This window comes from Triturus cristatus, chromosome 10 (genome assembly GCF_964204655.1).
Source record: "Triturus cristatus chromosome 10, aTriCri1.1, whole genome shotgun sequence".
Classification (NCBI taxonomy): domain Eukaryota; kingdom Metazoa; phylum Chordata; class Amphibia; order Caudata; family Salamandridae; genus Triturus; species Triturus cristatus.
Window position 1 is genome coordinate 1,131,561,775 of NC_140593.1, and position 22,676 is coordinate 1,131,584,450.

The 22,676-nt window shown below is 43.0% G+C and overlaps 1 protein-coding gene across 1 annotated transcript in view; it reads right to left on the reverse strand.

Annotated features, from left to right (window-relative positions):
* PKD1 (polycystin 1, transient receptor potential channel interacting) overlaps positions 1-22,676 on the reverse strand; it is a 408,256-nt gene that overhangs the window by 240,638 nt on the left and 144,942 nt on the right. The window contains exons 2-3 of the mRNA XM_085629406.1: positions 4,481-4,552; positions 80-151 (exon numbers count right to left, since the gene is read on the reverse strand). Coding sequence (XP_085485532.1) covers positions 80-151; positions 4,481-4,552 — 144 coding nt within the window. The remainder of the gene's footprint in view (positions 1-79; positions 152-4,480; positions 4,553-22,676) is intronic.

Sequence of the window (22,676 nt, forward strand, 5' to 3'; positions counted from 1 at the left end):
AGCCACTCGTATATTATCTCCGTTTCCCTTTTTCAATCATTTCCTTCTCAGTTTGTCATTAAAAAAAAAAAATACTCACATTTCTGTTAAATTAAATAAGTGGTCAAATATTCCATCTCTTAGCGTAGAAATCTGGTTGTTGCTTAAATCTCTGTAAGACAAAACAGTGAAAAAAGAGGGTGAACTTTCAACATCTGTATCGATTTAGTCCTTGTTTTTTCTTTAGATCACTAAGGCTAAACATCTGCTTCTGTCTGTTGGAGGTCACGCGTTATTACATGGTTTAGAAAATTCGAACTTTCTGATCTTGCAAGGAACATAAAAAGGCAGACTGGATATTGAAGTGGAAGGAAATTTGATCTGGTGAAGCAGATGTAGTCTAGTTGAGGAGATAACGTTGAGTGGAAATCAGGGTCTTGTGGAGGGGTGATCTAATGAAGGTGGGATCTAGGGAAGGAGACGTAGTGTAATTAAGTAGATTAAGTTTCGTTAAAATTGGGATTTGGTGAAGGAGTGATCAACAAAAGATTTGTTCTAGCAAAAATGTGTCTAGTGGAAGGGATATTATCTAATGGAGGGGCTGTGGTTTAGCTGACAAAACATCGACTGGTGGAAGAGATGTGTACTATTGTAAGCGATGTGATCTAATGGAGATGAGGGTGGCTAGGAAAGGACATGGGGCCCGTGGAGATTTAGTCAAATTGAGGACATGCGGCCTAGTGGAGAAGATGTGGTCTAGTGGATAGGTGTGGTCTACTGGAAATCAATGTGGCCCTGTGGAGGAGATGTAGTCTATTGGGAGAATTGTGGCATAATGGGGGGAAGCGAGATCTATTAGCAGATGTGTGGCCCAGTAGAAGAGTTGTGCTCTGTAGCAAGAAGTGTGGTCTATTGAAAGCAATGCCTGTTGGAGAATATACTGCCTAGTGGTGGAGATTCAAACTTTTACAGGAGGTGTGATTTGGAGAAGATGCGTCTAGTGGATAGGTGTGGTCTACTTGAAAACTTGCGGCCTAGTGGAGGAGATGTAGTCAATTGGGAGAATTGTAGCATAGTGGGGGAAGTAAACTCTATTAGCAGACGTGTGGCCTAGTGGAAGCAAGTGTAGCAAGAAGTGTAGTCTAGTGAAAGAGATGCCTGTTGGAGAATATATAGTGTGGTCTAGAGAAAGAAATGCCTGTTGGAGATATATAGTGTAGTCTAGTGATGGAGATGCCTGTTGGAGAATATATAGTGTGGTCTAGAGAAAGAAATGCCTGTTGGAGATATATAGTGTAGTCTAGTGAAAGAGATGCCTGTTGGAGATATATAGTGTGGTATAGTGAAAGAGATGCCTGTTGGAGATATATAGTGTGGTATAGTGAAAGAGATGCCTGTTGGAGAATATATAGTGTGGTCTAGTGAAAGAGATGCCTGTTGGAGATATATAGAGTAGTCTAGTGATAGAGATGCCTGTTGGAGAATATATAGTGTGGTCTAGAGAAAGAAATGCCTGTTGGAGATGTATCGTGTAGTGAAAGAGATGCCTGTTGGAGATATATAGTGAAGTCTAGTAAAAGAGATGCCTGATGGAGATATACAGCGTGGTCTAGTAAAAGAGATGCCTGTTGGAGATATATAGTGTGGTCTAGTGAAAGAGATGCCTGTTGGAGAATATATTGTCTAGTGGTGGAGATTCAAACTTTTACAGGAGGCCTATTTTGGAGAAGATGTGGTCTAATGGAGAAGAGGCCCCCCTAAAAAAGTTAAAACACTAAACAAGAGCCTTCTCTGGCAACCAGAAAAGTATGCTGTGACCGGAAGATCGTGCTGATGCTCTACCATGCATCATAAGCAACTTTACGGAAATTCTCCTGCTAAAAGTGTTTGTTTGGGCAGGGAGGAGGAGGATCTTTCCCAGAAAATTTACCTCTGCTGGATTTTTTCAGTGGCAAATTTTATTTTTAATACTTTGCAATCTTCATAATTGGCCAATACAGCCAATCTGGGGGGGAGTGTTGGCTAGAGCGACAGACCTCATACGGTGGAACTGCCATAAATGCACTGAGTCAGTGCTCGAGCAAACAAAAGTTCAATGAGTTTTGCATTCTGACATAGGCAGGGCAGGAGAGAAATCAAAGCAAACCAATCCAGCGATGCCGTACAACAGAACAGTTTCAGTATGAGTGCTCATGTCTGCTATGAGATCTTGTAGGCAGGGTGGTCTAGAAGGAGTGTGGTGTAAGAAAAGCTGGAAGGTCGGAGAAGAGCTGGTCCTACGGTAGGGGAGGTACTACCCTTGGAATCCTGATGTGAACTGTAACACCTTTAATCACAGGCACCTTAAGGGTACTCCTTAAGGGTACTCTATTCAGTACTATACTCTAAAACCACCATGAAATATTTTAGTGCGTCTCTCTGGCCCAGCTTAAGACCTACTTCCTAACTTTTTCATTCCCCTGGTCTCAAACTCCCCCTCTTATTCCTTGTCTCCAGCTTCCAACCCCCACGGGTTTTTGTACGTTGTGTCACTCCAGAACGATGCCGAATGCCAGCAACATCTAGCATAAATAATCCTTTATAGTATGCCATTCATCATTGCCCACTGCATATGTTAGAAATGGACAATGATAGTAGATTTGCTCAACGTTTAGGTCTTCATCTGTCTTGTTTCATGAAGATTAAACATAAAAAATAACAACAACAACAAAATAACAACAATGATGATGCTGATAAAAATAATTATTTTTAAAAAAAGGGGTTACGTCCTTCTCGGGGGCTAGGTAGGTAGATACGTAGATAGGTTTATAAAAAAGAAAAAACCTGACCAATTTCAGAGGCTGTATTTATTTCAGCAGACTGAGGAGCAGTGCATACAGTCACTGCACTCAAATAAATTACTTTGTGTTACTCAAAACATTTAATGCAATAATTTCATTATTCATCTTGGCATTCGGAAAATACGATCTTCATTTTTCAGACAAAATATAACACATACAAGTGAACAATAATGCAAAAAGTAAACAAAATTGTGAAAAATACATTCATAACACCAGTCTATGTTGGTTAAACACGAGCTATCTAGTGTACGTTGCTTCTATTGAGAGACAAGCTACCTTTGGGAATGCAAGGAACTATGTGGCTCTGCGGGGGTATATTTATGGTGACAACCCTCTCCAGAGTGTTTTTGAATAACTGTCCACATCCAGATACAATTGGTCTTCCAGGGGGCTGTCTAAAGTTCTTATGAATATAGACTGGTGTAATTTCTCACAAGGTTTTTTAATGTATTTTTCACAATTTCGTTTACTTTTTGCATTATTGTTCACTTGTATGTGTTGTATTCTGTCTGAGAAATAAAGATTGTATTTTCCGAATGACAAGATCAATAATGAAATGATTGCAATAAATTGTTTTGAATAACACAAAGTAATGTAGTAGGGTGCAGTGACTGTATGCACTGCTCCTCAGCCTGCTGAAATAAATAGAGCCTCTGAAATTGGTGGCCAGGTTTTTTCTTTTTGATAAAAATAATTATGGCAATAAGGATAAAGATCATTATTATTTTTACTGTTATTATTATTACTATCCTAAATTATCATATTCATTTAAAATATACTTTGTCCGGATGAAGGCAGAATATAAGCCCTTGCTAACCTATATTTATTACTATTATTTTTCTTCTTGTAATTATTATTATTATTATTATTATTAATAATGATAATAAGAATTGTAAAGATAATAATAACAATAACAATATATTTATCTTAGCAAAGGGATTATATGCTGCCTTAATCCTGCAAAGTTTGTTGCAAATGATTATGAGGATATCCATACAAATACTAATAATAGGAAAGATGAGGCTAATGATGAAGGTGATGATAATAATACTACTGATACTAATACTAGGAATGATGAAGATAATGAAGATGCTGATGATAATAATACTACTGATACGAATACTAGGAATGATGAAGATAATGATGGTGCTGATGATAATACTACTGATACCAATACTAGGAATGATGAAGATAATGATGGTGCTGATGATAATACTACTGATACCAATACTAGGAATGATGAAGATAATGATGGTGCTGATGATAATAATACTAATCATACTAATATTAGGAATGATGAAGATAATGATGGTGCTGATGATAATAATACTAATCATACTAATACTAGGAATGATGAAGATAATGATGGTGCTGATGATAATACTACTGATACCAATACTAGGAATGATGAAGATAATGATGGTGCTGATGATAATAATACTAATGATTCTAATACTAGGAATGATGAAGATAATGATGATGCTGATGATAATAATACTAGCGATAACAATGGTATCAGAAGTGGTAACAATAATTATAGTTTTAAAGAGGTCCTTGTTCCAGAAGTGAGATGACTGTAAGGTAACTTACACCCCCCCTATCACCAGACAACACCTGGACCTTCACCAGGGCATCACTCAATGTATCACAGTATTACTCACAGTTGCTCCAAGGATGTCAAAGGTTCGAAGAACTGAACATCTAGAAAGTTGATCTCATTATGTGACAGGTCCCTAGAAGAGACAAAAACAAAAGAGACATTATAATGGTTATTGATGGTGTATCAAAGTTACCTGTAGGAGTAAGTCAGTTATCCTCCGCCGCCCTTGATGAGGAGCGCTTGGTCTGGGGCCTGGGATAATGCTCGGGAGTTGTTCACCTGTGGTTGTTAATAGTATGGTCTATCTAGATCTAGTGTTGTTACAAGAGAGGAAGTGTCAATGTCACCAAAAGCCCTGGCCTGCCCTGGGTGTCCCAGTTGTGTGCATGTTAAGGAAGCCTGTCCCTGTGGTTAGCCTGCTCTGCTACATCCAGTATTGTAGCATTACTTTCTTCGGCTGTGTACAGGTGTGGGAATGTGGGACTTCTGCTGACACATTCTGTATTGATTCCCTATGCATGTGTGATGGAAGCTTGTCTAGACTCTTTTATTCCAGGAGGTCCTTTGTGGTCATCAATCACTCTACAACAGTCCATCACCATAAGCTACAAAATCCAAAGACGCCCGCCACGCTCAACTGAGACCTCGGACACATTACTCACAGATGAGACCAGTCATCATCCAATACCACAATTCCCTGAGTCTTCTTCTTTGAAAGTAGACTCATTTTGTCACTACTACTCGCGTCACTGCATGGCAAATGAATGGTAGTTGGATGGATTGAAAACTCCATACAGAATGTTACCCTATATCAATTTGAGTCAGAGGAATAACCTGTTCCACAACCTCCAAGATGTCCAGAGCATCACAGCCAGGTCTTCACAAAGCACTGGCACTCCCCGCGATTGACTCAACTTCAATGGCAGATCCTACACAGCACCCTTGACCTCTCTCAAAACTACAAATTCCTCCACCATCTACCTCACCCACAAATATGCTCCCTGCGCTACACACAAAAAGATCTCTCACCAGACATTGGTGTGGTGGGTAAATCCAGCACTCTCTATGGGTACCATTACAATGCCCAGTCCATCAGCTCTAAAGTGTAATTCATTATATTTGAGAATTTCTGTTCCATAATTTTTAATATCAATTCCACTTGTGACACATGTATTGAGCTTCCCACATAGAAACTAGTAGGATGTTATATTTACACAGAAATACTTAACACATTGTGGTTCTAGTAGTAAACTGACGCATCAGATAGTACAAAGTTATGGAAAAAAGACGGATATGTTATATTATTATTGTGATTTGCACATAACACTATCCTGAGCAATTCTATTAGCACGCGCATCCACAGGTGCCAAATGGGCGTTCCATTAACACAGCACCGCAGTTATACGGACCGCTGCAGATTGCAAGAAAGGATAGAGGCGGAGGGTCGTTTCTACCATTAGGCAAGACTAGGTGGCCGCCTAGGGTGACAAAAAACATGAGTTTGGGAATATCTAATGCATTAATTCTTCTAGCCTGGATGACAGGGGGAGAGAGTGATGGTAGTAAAAGGGAGGGGCGGCATTTTTCAATTCTCGCCTAGGGCGGCAAAACACCTAGAAACGGCCCTGCGGATTTATTATGGAAACGCGCCAGTGCGACAAGAATGGAAGATAAAATCTGAAGCACATCCACTATCCTCTGAGGATCCTATCGGTGATAATAAGTAAACATAGGCCATTATTCCAAATTCATGGAATTTACGGTGCTATTTATCGGACCTCACAAATAATGGCATTGCAGGGTTCGTTATTTATTGGATGTGATAAATAACACCTATCGCAAGTTTTTGGAGAATAACATGCAGATTATGGAGCAATATTTTGTAAACAATATTTAGACCACTATATTTATAACAGACAATACTGTTGTGATCAATATCCTGAAGTACAATCCTGTATGTTCTTTCTCCATATGTAATTTCCTCTTCACACTTGCACCAATAACCTGCAGCTGTCCCATGGAACGTTTCTTTGCCACTGCTGGCTCTCTCCAGCATGTTAGCACTAGCACAAGTAACTCCTCTGACACACCATCATGAGGCTGTTTCCATATCCAACACCACACTAAAACCAGGTATGCAGAGTACACATGTAAACAGTACACTATAGGCATGCATGCTGCACCCCTCTTGCACCCCTCGTCACTTACACGAAGGAAGGCAAGGTACCCTATGGCGTTCTACGGGGCTCGCGCCTATTCGTTTCAGCATGCTGTCTCAGAGTCATAGACTTTGCATTATTTAAGAAATAATTTTTCTACAAACATAACCTACGCTAACGCCAAGACGCCACGGCATTCGCGCGCTTTACAAATAACACTTCAACGCTACTTCAAAGTAACATGATTTACACACTCTTTATCCCGTTGTTATCATCCCTAACATTTACATTTGCTAAGCAACATTTGGAAACTTTATGTACCACACATAATGAACAGAGTTGTACTCAAAGTATTTCATAGTCTTCATTAGAATACTACCAGGCAGGCACACTATGTACTAATTCCTATTTCCAGTTATTAAAAAGATAATAACCTATTCTCAAATGCATTGGCCTTTTTAATTGATTAACTGATTTGCCGTTTTTAATTTATTATTCCTCTGAACAAGAAGCCTACTTATTTTGAGGAGTTACAAACATAGGATCCTCTTCAATTTCAAGCACACACAAGCAAGCAAAGACCTATTATACTGAAAAGTTGTTAGTAAAAGTTATGTTATGGAACGGTGGAAGTTCTCAAACAGAAAAGAGACTTTCTATGTAGGGTCTCGTACAGATAAATTATAAAGCTTCTTATGTAAAATTCTGTCTGATTGGCCAAGATACATTGACGTTCAAAAAAAGAAAATGAAAACAGCGATGGACCACAAGCAACAAAAAGAGGAAACGAATGACGCTTGCAGACACCTGCTACAGCTGGATGAGAAAGATAAACCACTTGCTTAAACAAACAGTTATGCACTCAGTGCTTAATTTGAGCCAGTGGTGTCCGCTGCTCGGCACTGGCACTTAATTGCCAGCACCGGGGCTTATGACAGTCTGCCACATGGCTGCGCTGTCTGCCAAATTTAGGTATAAGCACAACAACAGCTGTTTATTAGTTCACTTTACATTCCCAAGGACTAATACCTGCCTCCCAAGCCATTCTTATAGCTTTGGGGACCTGGAACAGTCTGAATTGTCACACGTGTAGGTGTGTGATGGTTAGTAGTTGTGTTGTTACCATCATTGGCAGCATGGCAGGGGCAATGTGTGGTGCAACCTGCAGTGGCCTCCCGAAGAGAGCCCCGGCACATATTCTTTAACAAATTAAACACTGCATGGACTCAGTTTCTCTGAACCAGGGGTGTAATGGAGGCCCCAGCAGCCTCCTTGGGCAGGCTGGCCCCCCATGCCTTGCAGAATGTGAACAATGGCATGGACATAGAAATAGTTAAACACTCGGGGAAGCCACTCTGCTTTACCGAGCAGGCCCCTGCAGTGCTGGGGGGGGGGGCAATGGTTCAGATCCCCATTGAGCCCATTCTGTAGGGGGGCCCCATTATTTTGCATTACGCCACTACTCTAAACCGCCGATTGTTCTTCTAATGGTGAAATGTATTCCACAGCATCATGCCTCACACTGTAAGAATTACATCTTCTTCATATTCCAACAGACTGGAACCAATTATTATAGCTTTCTATCTCTTGTAAACTCAGGAGTACATCAGGCATAAGTCAAGAGTAAGTCACATCTACTCACAAAAAAACTCTTTGTGAACCAGGTGTAATCAGCCAGACTGAGAAAATAAAAGACCAGATGTATTAACATTGGGGATAGTGATTTGCAAATTGCGATTATCTGTGATTCGTAATTCGGAAATTGCTATTCCTAATGTATGAAATGTGTTCATTCTTAGTGGGTCGCAAATTGACCTACCTCATGAATATTAATGAGGTAGGTTGCAATTTGTGACCCATTAGGAATGATAACCATCAGAGAGATTTGTATCCTGCTGGGGTCAGCAGACCATCATGTCTCTGATTGCTTTTAAATAAAGAAATATATATATATTTTTTAAATGCAGCCTGTTTTTCTCAAAGGAAAACAGGATATGTTTAAAAAAAAATAAAAAGTTAAACAATCAATTTTCATTTTATAAGAGAAGGCTGTGGGACCTCTGCCTGCTCTTAAATAATATATTTTTACATCTCCTTTGAGGGAGGGCTAAAATATTATTGTTTAGTGACTGGAAATCGAACGCAAAACATTAATACATACTACTACGATTCGGATTTGAAAGGGACACCTAAACACACTCCTTCCAAATACCGAATCGGAATTGGGTAGCACACACAATTTGTGATACGATAACAAGTTACTGAATCGCAATTTGGTGTTGGTCGAGGGAGTGCATGCTCATTGAGCTTTCGCATAACGCACAGTGCATTATAACCAATTATGTACTTTACTGGCAACTACTTGAGGTCCTTCAGGGCAGGTCTCATGTAATCATCTTGGCTCTGTGCCACACATTGTCTGCTTGCTTTACTTTGAACATGCTGTAATTAGTTCAGAAGCTTTTTTGGCAGGCCTGAGTAAACCATGTTACAACAGTTAATTCATGATGGAAAAGAGGTTTCAACTAGGTCAACCCTACATATGTGAGAGAGGGGTGAAAGAACCAGGCACAAAAATCATAGTCAAAAAGCACTTTTCTGACTGTCTGATAAAAAGATTTTTCAACTTGGGTGCAGACCAGTGCTTAATTTGTAAAAAGAAAGTAAGTGCCAGGGCCCTTCCTAGGAGGCCACTGCAGCTTGCAACACCAATTTGCCCCTGCCGGAGATATCAATGACAGTACTAACACAACTACTAACCGCTGCAGTCCTAGAAGTGTGACAAGCCATACTATTCCATGCCAACCTATTCCTGTCCCCCTTAGTTGTGCCCTACGCTCCATCCAGAGCCCTTCGCTCGGGATCATTGCACCTAGTTACCACTTCTAAAATCAACAAAGCACGTTGGGGCAGCCGTTCCTTCTCCCATACTGCTGCGAGACTTTGGAACTCCCTCCCCTTAGCCCTCAGAGAAAATAATAACTGGCTGGCTTTTAGGAAAGCTTTGAAAACCCACCTGTTTGCAAAAACGTGCTAGTCTCACCCTGCGGCCCGCCACAGTGATCAATTAAAGCGCTGCGAGGCCTCCGGGTAGTCTATGCGCTATATAAATATAATTTTTCATTTCATTTCACCCAGAGCTATAAGAATGGCACAGGAGCTCGAGGTTGCCCCTGTAAGTGGTCCAAAGTGTGGGCCCTCTGGAACGCATACCGTGGTAATATCTGTTCCCCCCCCGGCTGTTGGAGGAAGATGTCTCCCTTGAAGTGTAATTCCTACTGTACAAAATTCGTGTATTCTTGGGAACTTCTGTCTTGCTGCCGCCTATTGTATGATTCAGTGATACTAGGCCATGTTGTCGAATTGGTTTTAATAAAAAGATTTCCAAAAATAAAAAGAATGGCACAGGAGGCAGGTGTTATTCATTTTTAATCATTAAACTAATGTGTCGTGCTTATCTCAAAATTAGACAGACAGCACCACCATGTGATGGGCTGTCATAATTGTCGGTTTTGAGAATTAAGTGCCAGTGACGAACACCGGAAACCACTGGCTAAAATTAAGCACTAGTGCAGACTACAGTAAACACCATAACATTTCCCAGTGAAAAAATAAATAAAACTTTACATGAAGGGAGCCAGCCACTCAGATGAGAACGACATTGTCGACTACCACTCCGGAAATGAAGAATTTGCCCATCTGAGTATTGGAGAGTGGACCACATTCAAACTGTGTATACATATATAATGGTTTGGAAAATGTAGATACTGACAAGGAAAGTGAAATAAAAGGAACCTAAATCGTGAAACTCTACAAGGCACATCCTGGGAACACTGCAGCTTACAACAACAGTGGTAACCTTTCCCGATAGTTATGCTACACTGATTACTTGGGGAAGTATCTGATGCTACTGCGATTCCACTTGCAGAAGTTTAGGTACGGTATTGGAAAATAAGAACTAAATTATAGTTTGACATATTTATCATGTACCAAATTTCGTTTACAAAACAATGAAATCCTTGGAGTTAATAATAGAAAATGTACACCCAGTGGGGCAATATTTTTGTAAACGGTATTTAGGACAAAATATTATTGTCACATGACTGAAGTAGGCAATCCAGAAGGAATTCTGTTAGCTCTGCTGTTAGAATATTTTATTACATTTTATATATCACTTAATACCCCTGACAAAGGCTCAGATTGCAGAAGGCTTTGTAGGTTATATAGTTAAACTTCAAATGTATCCTACACTCAACCGGAAACCATTGACGTTTTCAAAGAGCTGGTGTCTTAAGATCATGATGTATGAAGTTCAGCATAAGGAAAACAGCAAAGTTCTAAACTTTCCGTATTCTGGTCACTGCTCATTTAAAAAAGACCCTGTAAGCAGCCTTGAGGATATAGTTGTGTTTCCACCCATCACCCAATGGCGAAAAGCCAAATATAGAAGAAGACTATGGGCCTGATTCCGATCTCATTCGGAAAGCATACCGAACGACTCTGGTCCGGAATGCTACTTCAATGGGAGCCTGTGTACCGAACACGTACACAGGCTTGAAGTGACAAAAGGGGTGGTTGGGGAAAAGCGTGCACCCTATGGCGGGCACCCCATGGTGCCTGCCACACTGTCCATGTTTGGGAAGAGGGGACCCATGGGTATCCCCACGGGCCTGAATTGGAGGGCCCCAGTGAAAGGGGCCCTGCTACGGGCCACCAAAGACCGATTCCTGAAGTATTTTTGATCCTGGCAGTCAGGAAGACAGGAAGGCTGTCCGAATCGTTCATCGTATTTGCTCGTTCAGAAAACCTAGTCCATAGAGCTGTACGAATCGGCTCCTGAAGGCTCCATCTCTCTGAATGCCTTCGGAACTGATTCGGGAAGCGCTAAGGCTTTCCAGGCATCGTACTTGGCAGTTCGGTACTGTGAACGATTCGGTTGGAAAAAAGGGCTCCAGATCGGTTTAGGCAATTCCGAATCCGATTCGGAGCCCTTCCGACCGAGATCGGAATCGACCCCTATGTGGCTGATAAACCCTTTGTCACAAACCAAGTTTGAGCTCACCCCAACAGCTTGCAATCAATAATGACTCCCAAACTGTAAACTTACTAAACTTTGATCAGACAGGAGCCCAACTGGGAAAATCAAAACTCAGATAGCCAGTTTTACAGGAACTAGCTGAATTTTAAAACATATTCTATCTTTGAGGCAGTTCATTTGATGAGGGTTTAGCTCTTGAGAGGGAACATGCCCAGCTTAAAATTATCTGTCAGTGCCAGCAGGCAGAGAAAGTAGTTTACCAGAGTAGAGGGTGCCCCGAAAAATGGGAATAGATTTGGACCCCGTGGAAGGGATACAGAATTTAACTATGTAGTGCGGGGGATGTGTTGGAATAGCTGGGGACTGAAAACCTGAGATGCAGGGGGAAGACACTGAGTTTTTCGTTTTAAGGACTGTATTACTCCTTTCTGCTCACTGCCGCCAGTCTGAACCCTGTATTCGCAATATCTGTAATGGTGTACTAAGCGACTGTTTAATAAAAAGAATGTTTAAAAAAAAAATACAACTATCTGTCAGATTACTCAGATCATCATTCCTATGGCACAATAAATAGGTATCACACTTATCTACTTAAGATTAGAAGTCAAATATTCTGATAGCCAGCTCAGGTACAAGTTAAAAAACAATGGTATCAAGTCGAACACCATCGAACACCATAACCAGGCTCCCTGTCAGATGATGCATTTGGGGGGGGGGGAGTATGTCTGATTGGGCACACTGATCCAAAATCACTTTTTCCAACACAGGAATTTTTCTAGTCAGTCCTAATGCCTACATGCAGTTGGGTGATCTTGGTCAATAGTTTAAAAAATGACTGACTGGCCACCTTCACTGGCACACCTGCACTGGCCATCCATCATGGATAATACTACTGGTTTGGTGCCTCAACCAGGTCAGAACTCAGCCTTAAAGTGATCTCGCCGGTTCTTAGGTGTTAGGACATGTACTGTTACGTGGCACCCCACCTTAAGCAGGAAAGGGAGCTTGAAAATGGGTCTAGAGAGCGAGTCATCAGTACTATCAAGCACAGGCTTTTTCAACATGTGACAAACTCTTTTTGAGTTACCAGAGTGTGAGAAGGTGGCCTGATATATGCTGTCCACTAATTAAAGTGGGCACCCTGTACCAGTCTTCACGACCCTTATGATGTATAAGGTCAAAGATAACCTTTAGAAAGCTATCCTAGTGGTAGCTGTGGAGAGCAGCCTTCAGGCTTAATCTTGAAGGAATGTAAAGCAGCTTGTTTTACCAGAATATCAGCTCCTAAATGACTAAATGAAAGGAGAACCACACAGTGTTGTATAAAAATATGTATTTATTAATATAACACTCTCTACTAGTCTCTATACGAGACTAGGGCACAAAGTACACAATACTGAATCAATAGAACATTCGTAAATAGCAAATTACACAGCGGGCTCCAGGAGGGGAGACCGAACCATATACAAAAAAAATGGTATAACAACGACAACTTGACTAGACACAGTGCCTAGAGCACATAGAATCGCTGGGACCCCAAGGAACCACCCAGAGGAGTGACACATGGAGTCCACGGAGGACGGGTGCAGTGTGGAAACACGAACGCGTGCTCCGTACAACTCTATGGGAAAGTCGAGATTGTGAAATTACAAGTTAAGGACACTTCTAAGAGGACTTCGAGCAAACCCTTTGTAACATAGGAGGTTCTAAAGCCAACCCACCAGTGAGTACCGAAGTCCCGTGTTGCCTATCCCAGAGGAGCCAGGTGAATAGGGGTCAAGTGGTGTCGGAAAGCTTCGTCGTTTTCAATGGAGAGTTGCAAAGAAGTACTACTGCCAGAGGGGAAAAGGTGTCCGGTGGAATCCAAGCCGGATTCGAAGTGAGAAGAACCTGAAAGCAGAGGGGACAGGGTTTGGGTCACCTCAAGTGACCAGGGGCTCGGTAGTCGAATACCCACCGATGTCGAGTGCTTCAGGAGTGAAGAAGGGTTGCTTGACTCTGCAGCCACGGGGACCAGGAGACGTCGAGGATGACCAGAGTCCGGAGGTGAGCTGTCCCACGAAGGATGTCAAGAGCTGAGGGGTCGATGTACGGCTGGAGCACCAACAAGCCTTGACAAATGCAACCCATGCGGGCAGAGGAAACAGGTTACGGTGTGGACCAGAAAAGGTCCAGGGGACTCTCCAAGCACTGGAGAGTCAGGGCACGTCTGGAGCAACCAGGTAAGCCCAAGAACAAACAAGGTGACCCTCGCCAGGACTCACAGGGCAACGGACCAGCGATCGTGAGGAGACCTAAAGCATGTTTGCAAAGTACCAGCCCACAGGACACTCGAGGAGTGGAGGCCAGAAACCTTTGGTGCAAATACTACTCGGGCAGGACTACACTGTCCACTGCACAAGCTCGGGAATCGCCAACAACCATATGCAACTGCAAATGTACGCGGTGCACAGGGGTTCGGGCTGTACGGTCCCCACGAGGGATACTGGTCTCAGAATCGCCGAGTGGGCAGATAGACCTCAGGGACCTTCGGGAACCCACCTCCTGTGTTGCTGAAATCTTCGGAGTCCTCAGGAGCTCAGGAGAAGCAAACCGGTCAGTCGTGTTTAGGTGCCTGCTTTTGCAGGGGAGTAACTCCTTTACTCCAAGGGAGATTCTTCAGTCGTCCAGCGTCGTGCAGGCAGTCAAAGTACTTGGTTCGTCTTAGCAGAATCTTGTTCAGGTAAAATCTAAAGTCCTTTAGTCAGGTAACCCACTTTATACCCATGGGAAGGAGTGGAAAGATTCTGTGGACACTCCTAGGGGAGGAGCAGGACAGAGGGGTGGCTACACCAATGCCCTTTGTCCAGTTTTGTGCCAGAGCAGGAGCCAATGGCTCCCAGAACTGGTTTGAGCTGGACTATGCACAGGGACACCAAATGTGCCCCCAGTGCAGACTTTCTGGCACTCTGAGTGCACCCACCCAGCCCCAATACACTAAACCCTGTCTGGGAGGTGGTCACACCCCCCTGTGACAAGATGCCTATTGTCATGCCTTCCTCTGCTCGAGCTTGGCTCAGCAGCAGGAGAGCAGGATCATGTCTGTGGCTGGCAGAGTCCATTTTGTGGTGTCCAGGTCGAGACCGGTGACCCACATATGTCCCTTTGGAAGGGTGGTATCCTACCTTCCACACCCGTTACTGGTGGGGAGGTATGATTCCAAGGTGTTTGACACCAAACACAACACGTTTCTAAGCAGCCGTTTTAAAGTTAGCATTTACCGCAAGGTTATAATGCACTTAAACATATATGTCTGGCTGCATCACAGACAACCCCAGGGAATGGTCTCCAAAGGCTGCAGAGGGGCTCTGCTTATGTGGGGGCAGCCTCTTACGTAAAACCCAGCACCCTGCCTTCAGGATTGATAAGGCCTGCCATAGGGGTGACTGATAGGTATTTAAGTGTGGTGATTTAGATAGATATAGTGAACCTATATCTTAAGTAAGTGGTGCAAGCACCAACTTACGCAGTCTGCTGTAGCAGGTTTGTCGGGTCACTTTGAATGGCCTCTCATGGGTGGCATAATACATGCTTCAGCCCATGGGAGGCCTCTGGGGTACCTATGCCCTGGGTACATGGTGTACCATATACTAGGGACTGATAAGGGTACCCCAGAATCCAATCTGGAGTGTACCTAAAGTACATACATAACCAATTTAGGGAGAAAGCAGTTAAACTGGGGTCCTGATTAGCAGGATCAGTGTCGGACTAGTCAAAAACCAGCAAAACACCAGGAAAAAAGTGGGGGTATCCATGCAGTTAGATCCTACCTTCCTACAAAGAGTACATCTACCAAACCTAAAGAGAAGCTGATTGAAGCTATGCTGAAGGTTCCCCATCAATTGTAGAGGACAAGTGTCTTTAAGGGAGCCCATTGTGCTACAGCAGGAGTCTCCATAAGTAGCTCATGAGCTAATGGTAGCTCTCCGGATACATGCAAGTAGCACTCCTGTGCTCAAAAGGTGGTTTTTAGCATGTTGCATGTGGGTGAGCTGTGCATTTCAGGAACGAGTAAGACAAAAACAGAGAGAACGTATGTTTGTGTATTTCCGTGCACGTGCCCGTCACACCACTGCATTACACACTGTGTGGGGGCCATGGATTGACTGCATCCCCAGGTTTCTTAGCTCATTGCGGCAAAAGCCTGTTAACGATTACCTCTGTCTCTGTCGAAATCAGAAAGGTACTGAGCTGAATGCATGAATTAATGTCAACCTCTCGTAATTACTCGGAGCCACATCACACTTCATCTTTTTTGCTCACTATACCACTCTAGACAGGCACTGGTCATTTGGAAAACAGTTTAGTCTTGCTCCATAGGATTACTCCAACCTAAACTGCCAGGCTATGGACCCTCTGAATGGAACACAAGCACCCGCAGACTGATTTTGGCCTATTTAGGCATCATCAGTGTGATATAGCTTGATACCTATGCCACAGTGACCACCAACCTGAAGTCTGGGTATAAACGTCACATTTAGGGCATTGCAATGAGGAAAACAAGGAGAGGGGTGAAATTCTTGAATTATTTTCGGCCTCTAATAATGACTCAATCCAATTTCCAGTCCATTTTTAGGTCTCGCCTGAGCCAGCGCGTATGCGCTGCTCTGCGACGCTTCTAGTAAGGACTTTCAACTCGGACCACACGCTCGTGCGTGTGCTTTTTTTTTTCATCACACGCTATTGGCCTTTGCATGCGTCTTTCTAAGAAAGACAGCACACAATTGGCCAAAGGCGGTGCATGTCCAGCATCCTCTCTCCCCTGGCTTAGGAAGCGAGCAGCAGCACGGCCGGGTGCCATCTGTTTTTAATTAGCAGCGGCGCGCAGGGGCCATCTGTTTTTAATTAGAAGCGGCGCGCAGTGTGCCATCTGTTTCGGGTTCACGCAGCTGAACTTGTTCTTTTGTGTGTCTGCGGTGACTTTTGAAGTTGGAAGCACTGTAGTGCCTATGCTTGCTAACAGAGCAGCGCTCTCCCACCCTTAATATCTTCAACTGTAGTGCCTCTATAGTAACGATCGTGGTGGTGTCCGGCGCTCCTTATAGTAACTGCTGTATAGAGAGCACAGTCCCTGAGGCAGCAGGAGCCGACCTGCAGGGACTTTTCACCCGTCTAACTGCACCGTCGCGCCGCACAGCAGTTCATATCTTTTTTAAAAGGTGAAGTGCGTTCCGGGTCTGTGTGGTTTTAACTGTTGGACCCGGTGTTGTTTTGTGTCTTTTAGTTGTATTGCTTCATTGTTTTTTGTTTTTTTTACAAAGCAGTGTTTAATTTCAGTCACCAGCGCTACGCTTTATCACACTGCATTCTCACCTTTATTTCAGCATGGTGCCCTCAGCCTCTTCCACCTCTTCCCAGCAGGCAGGCAGGGCGCAAACAGAGCAGGCTGCCTAAAACGGCTTCCGTCCTCACGGCGCCCGCAGCCTCTTCCACCTCTCCTGACTATCCGCTACGAATCATACCCACAGCAGGTAGGCAGGGCGCAAACACACAACGCTGCCTAAAAAGGCATCCGCCCGCTGAAGGCAAGCGCTTTCTTTTTAAATTTACAAGCCTCAGAGCGGCAGTCTGTTTGTAGGTATTACAGACTACAAACAATTGGGGGATATATTATGTGACGTTGGACTATCTAATTGGGCTTATGCTACAATAGGCGCAATTACACAATTGTAGTCATGCGCATTTTACATTTGCAAATAGAGTTCCATGGATACCGCTCAGATGTTACCCCTCTGGTTAGACAGTGTTTTTTGTACTGCGTCTGGCTTTCAATCACCACTGTTTTGAGCACTTCCCACAACTGATCAAGTTTTGCTCGAGGGGGCGGGGTAGAGCCAGGGCCGCTCTGTGGGCTTGTTTTCCGCCTACCATGCTTGGCTTTTACAAAACAGCAAAACGGAAACAAATGGCTGTATTTAGTTCTACCTTTTATCTGCATGCCTTCAAGCTGTGTGTGAATTAGTTGCTACCCAGTGTCCGGTCGGGACCCTCCTTCCCGGGGGCCCCTGTGGAATCTGATGCAGTATGGTAAAACTTGAAGTATATTTTCCATCACCCGACATTTGTAAGTTATTTGTTGCAAGAACAACAGTCTTCTGTGTGCTCCCATTCATTTGTTTCCAAACCAATAAATGTCGTGGTGGCAATCAGTTCACTAGACTACAAAAAAGCTTGACCAGCAGCTTAGAAGACAGGTCTCTGTTTATTTTTATGACAGAGGGAAACAGTGGTTGCGTGTAAGTGACTGAGGGAAAGTGTCTTGCCCGACCTCTGTGTTATGGCAGCAGTACCAGTTAATTCTGTACACAAATAACCGCACTAAGCACGTTCGTACGTGATTTAATGTTACAGCTAGACATAGCAGCCCTTCTCTGAAACAAATTAAGATTTATTTATTAAAAATACCTCATAGACCCTTGGATGCGTTCTAACTCACAAATTAATGCGTACATTATTTCACGCTTCACAACCTTATTTGCAAACAACATAACTAAAAAAAAAGCAATTTGAAATACATTCGGCCTCGCATTTGCGAGATTTTGCTATTAGCATTGTAAATGACAATGTCTTTTATTTATGTGTTTAAAAAACCTGCAATAATAAAAGGCATTGTCATTTACAATACCAATAGGTCAAAGTTTCAAAAATGCGCGACCTATTGCATTGCAAATGCTTGTTTTTATCTGTTGGCAATTGCAACCCAGCAGGGAGCCTGGTCCCTAATAAAAAGTGCCATTGTCGAACACCAGCAAAAACTGCCGCAAATTAGGCACTGAAAAATAATTGATGACCTCTGGCAAGCTGCTCGCTTCAACAAACTGTGAATAGTTCTTAGAAAACCATATCTTGAGTCTTGGCACCTCCTCCTAATACAGTAACAGACCAACCATAGGCATGATTTTTTAATTCAATCATATTTCAAGCCCAAATTGTGTTAGGGGCACTTCAAGAATATTTCAATCTAACTGAAAGGCTTGGCAGACTGTTGCTTTCCCCCCAAAAATTGTACATAATAGATACATACATGAAGGGATTTTTGGTCAGCAGGCCTGGTAAATTGTAATTCACAGTTTGGTTCCACCCACAACATATACAGTGGGGCAATGGGTCAGGCCACTTTACCAGGTGAATCCCTTTGTTTTGTGTGATGGCACAAAGCCTGTGAACATTGTTCAATTCCACCTAGAAATAGTCCCTTTCTATTCAGTTACAACTCTAGCCCAAAGTGTGCATTATAGTTTATTTTTTCTATTCATTTGAAATAATGTCTGTCTTTTTTACGTGTATGTGTTGTTTACATGATATTCTACCATTATGGCTGCCTGCAATTTGAGTGCTTGGCTATGTGATGATTGAATCTTATCTTCTTCAAAAATAATATTTACCATTACCATTTCATAAAACTTTACTTCGGCACACTTGGCCATAAAAGCACAATTAGAATAACAGTTTCAAATACAGTAAGGTATGTATAATTCAAAAAGAGTAAAGAGAAGATCAATGCTCCTTATTCTGGGGCAGCTTTTCCACACATCAACCATCTTTATAAACAGGGCATAAAGTGCTTGTGCAATGAACATTAAAAGGCTATTTCGAAGGGACGCTTTTGCTCCATTACAGTTTAAAATTACGATGCACATAAAATAACAAATAAACAAAAGGGCAATACATTTACTCAGCCATCATATTTGCCCCTACTTAGCAGCATAGGGATTAGCTAAAGCCGAAACCTTGAGGGGCAACGATATATTTAACATTTAGTATGGGTGAGTATTGGTCATTAAAAAAAGTTGTCATTTTTACATAAGCAAGAAAATACATTATGTAAGATAATCAACAATAAGGGGGATTAAAACAGGAGGAGTCATGAACTAGTGCCATTCCTATTAGCAATCTTTTTTAGGATGGCTCTACGAGTGCACTACATGGTAAATAAAAAGCGCAAAATTGAAAACACAATGGGCATATGTGTATCAGATTTTAATATCCTGTGTACATCACGACAGTGTCTAGACCCCAAGTTCCTACAAAGGTGAAGCAACCATCGCGACCTTGCCCTCCTATAGCCCTGGCAGAAAAATACCACATGAAGCTCCGTCTCGTCTGTGTTCTTGCACGCAGGGCACTCTCCGTTGGTGGAGCCCTCCCATTTTTTTGTGAATAAACACAGCGGAAGGATTCCACATCTAAATTGTAAATAGAGCTTCTTGGCGAGGAGCGGCTCTATGTCGTCCAACACAGATTCTAGAGTATATCTATTTTTTACTTCCAGAAACTCAGCAGTCAGTCGACCCGTTGAAGACCTTCTCTCGAGCTGGGTGAGTTTGTGATCTCTATAACTCTCTACCATGGCCTTTCTGGAAGTCATTTGGGAGATTTATTCTGCTTTGTTCCACAGACTACCCCTGCCCAGCCCTCACATGTTTTCTTGATGTACAACAACCATGGCAGCTTGCCTGCACCTCGCAGCCCCATGACTTCAGTCAGTTCTTCCCTGTATGGGGCTAATTCAGGGGTGCACCACAGGCGACGCCAATATAATAAGGGTCTAAGAGCAACTTCATCCGCAATGGGCCTAATCCCAAGATCCATGCGGAGATGTGTTAGAGGTGTGCTAGAAGGAAGTCCCATAAGTTGTCTAGCGAATAGATTCTCAGTGTGTGCTAACGAGCCAGATGGACAATGCCCCCATAATTCTGCTCCACATAGGGCAGCGCTCCTGGCCTGGACTTTGTAAATTTCCTCTATTGGACTCACCAATTTTTCAGACCAAGTCCTATATAATTTCAAAACACCCCCGTTGTCTGGGTTAGTTTCAAGCTTGCTTTACTGATTTGGGCACCCCAGTCCATTCTCAAAGTCAACGTAATTCCCAGATACTCAAAGATGGTTACCCTCTCTAGAGGACTTCTATCCAGGCAAGGATTTGGGTGAGTGGTGTTACCTACATTGAAGGCCATGTTCTTTGTTTTTTGGAGGTTAATTTCCAGTCCCCTTTGTTTGCAGAAGGCACTAAAGTTGTTGAGGGTCCTCTGAATTCCCATGGGGAATTTTGCAAGCAGGAGCGTGTCGTCTGCAAACATCAGGGCTGGTATTTTGCGTTTCGCCAGCCTGGGGACATCAATGTTTTTCCCTGCATTCAATGATTCTATTAAGCCACTAATAAAAAGGCAAAAGAGAGTCGGGGCCAGGATGCAGCCTTGCTGGACACCTCTCTCTACAGGCAGGGGGGATGAGAGTTCGCCATTTTTGCCATATCTAATTTGGGCAAAATTACCCTCATGTAAGCCTTTTAACTGATAGCAAAGATACTCTGGGGCTCCCATGTCTAGTATAATTGCCCAAAGTTTGTCCCTCGGTATCAGATCGAAGGCAGATTTAAGGTCTACAAATATAAGGTAGAGGCTGCCACCCACTATACAAACGGTTTTCCAGTGTATCATTTGTAGCCTAAAAATGTGATCAATTGTGGACGTCCTTGCTCTTAACCTGGCTTGAAGGGGGGTAAGGATGTTATATTCCTCCATCCAATTCTGGAGACGCCCCAGTAGGACACGGGCAAATATTTTTGGGCTTACATCTATCAGGCTAATCGGGTGATAATTGACAGGCAAAAGTGGGGAGCCCTTTTTATAAATTGGTAGTATTTCAGCCCCTGCCCAGGTGGTGGGAATCGCCATGCCCTGGAGGATAAAATTAAACAGGGAGGACAGATAAGGAGCCCAAACAGTCGGCTCAGAGCGAAAGAGGTCTACAGGGATCTTGTCCAGCCCTGCGGCTTTGGTTGGTTTAATCATACCTAGGGCGTCGGTGACCTCTCTCAGAGAAATTGGGGGATATCTATAGATCCCAGGCCAGGGGGCAGTAATCGTCTGATTACCATCCTCAACCCTTGTGTATAGTGATTCAAAATGAGCCATCATGCTTCTTCACCAATATTGGGTTCTATGGCCGATTTACCATCCTGAGATCCTGAGTTAATGATATTACAAAAAAAACTCAGGTCATGATTGTTTAAAGCGCTTCTAAGATCGTCCCATTTGTGGGATTCCCAACTTCTTTTGGCCTTAGCTATAGCTTTCTTATATTTTACCCTTGCTTCTTTGATCGCTGGCCTAACATTGCTTTTAATAGCAGAGACCAGGCCAGTTTTAGCTGCACGACAGCTTGCGTTAAACCATGGGTGTTGGGGTTTATTAGTCGCCATAGGCTTTTTGTTTTGATTTTAAAAAACGGCCATAGAAGCAAACAGATCTTGATGATTTTTAGAAATTGTTAAGTGGGAATTGGGAGTGCCCTTTGTCTCTGCGGCTTGGTTTGCTACCATGAGGTGTGGAATAATTTGGTGGTAAACTATGGCCAATTTTTCTTCTGATTGAGAAAATTCAACCCAGCGGACTCTCCTCCCTCCATTGGACTGGATCAGGCATGAGTCTGGTGCTGGCAATTTATCTGATGCATTCCTGACATATGGCGTTGTTATTTCTAAAATGAGAGCATTATGGTCGCTATCATAGCGAGGGCTGATTTTAAAGTCTATCACTCTGTGCCATGATTTTGTATGCCCCGTCTGTTAAAGGTGTAATTCCCAGGGGTATCAGATGTAGTGCGTCCATTACAAGCTCTCAGTGAAACGTTTAATGTGATGGTGCATATCTGCAATGCCACAGGGTCCATGCCCTTGTTGGAGGGATATTGGGCTCTGGAATGGACCAGTAACGGTCCTCCTCACTGAGAGTGCCCGGAACCAGGACATTCAGGGGTTCGAATTGGCAGTTGAAGTCTCCGCCAATGATTACCCCAAAGTTTGCAGGGATGGTTGAGAGAAAGGTAGTTAGCTGTTCAAATGTGTTGGACTCTTGCCCTCTTGGTACTGGTCGAGAATATACATTAATTAAGACTATGCTTATTTTCGTATGGAAGGATAGAAGAACACAAAGGATGTCTCTAGTTGTTTTGCTTCACAGCCCAGATGTACTCCGACCCAGGTGCACAACCCTCCAGAAGGTCTACCCTTCCCC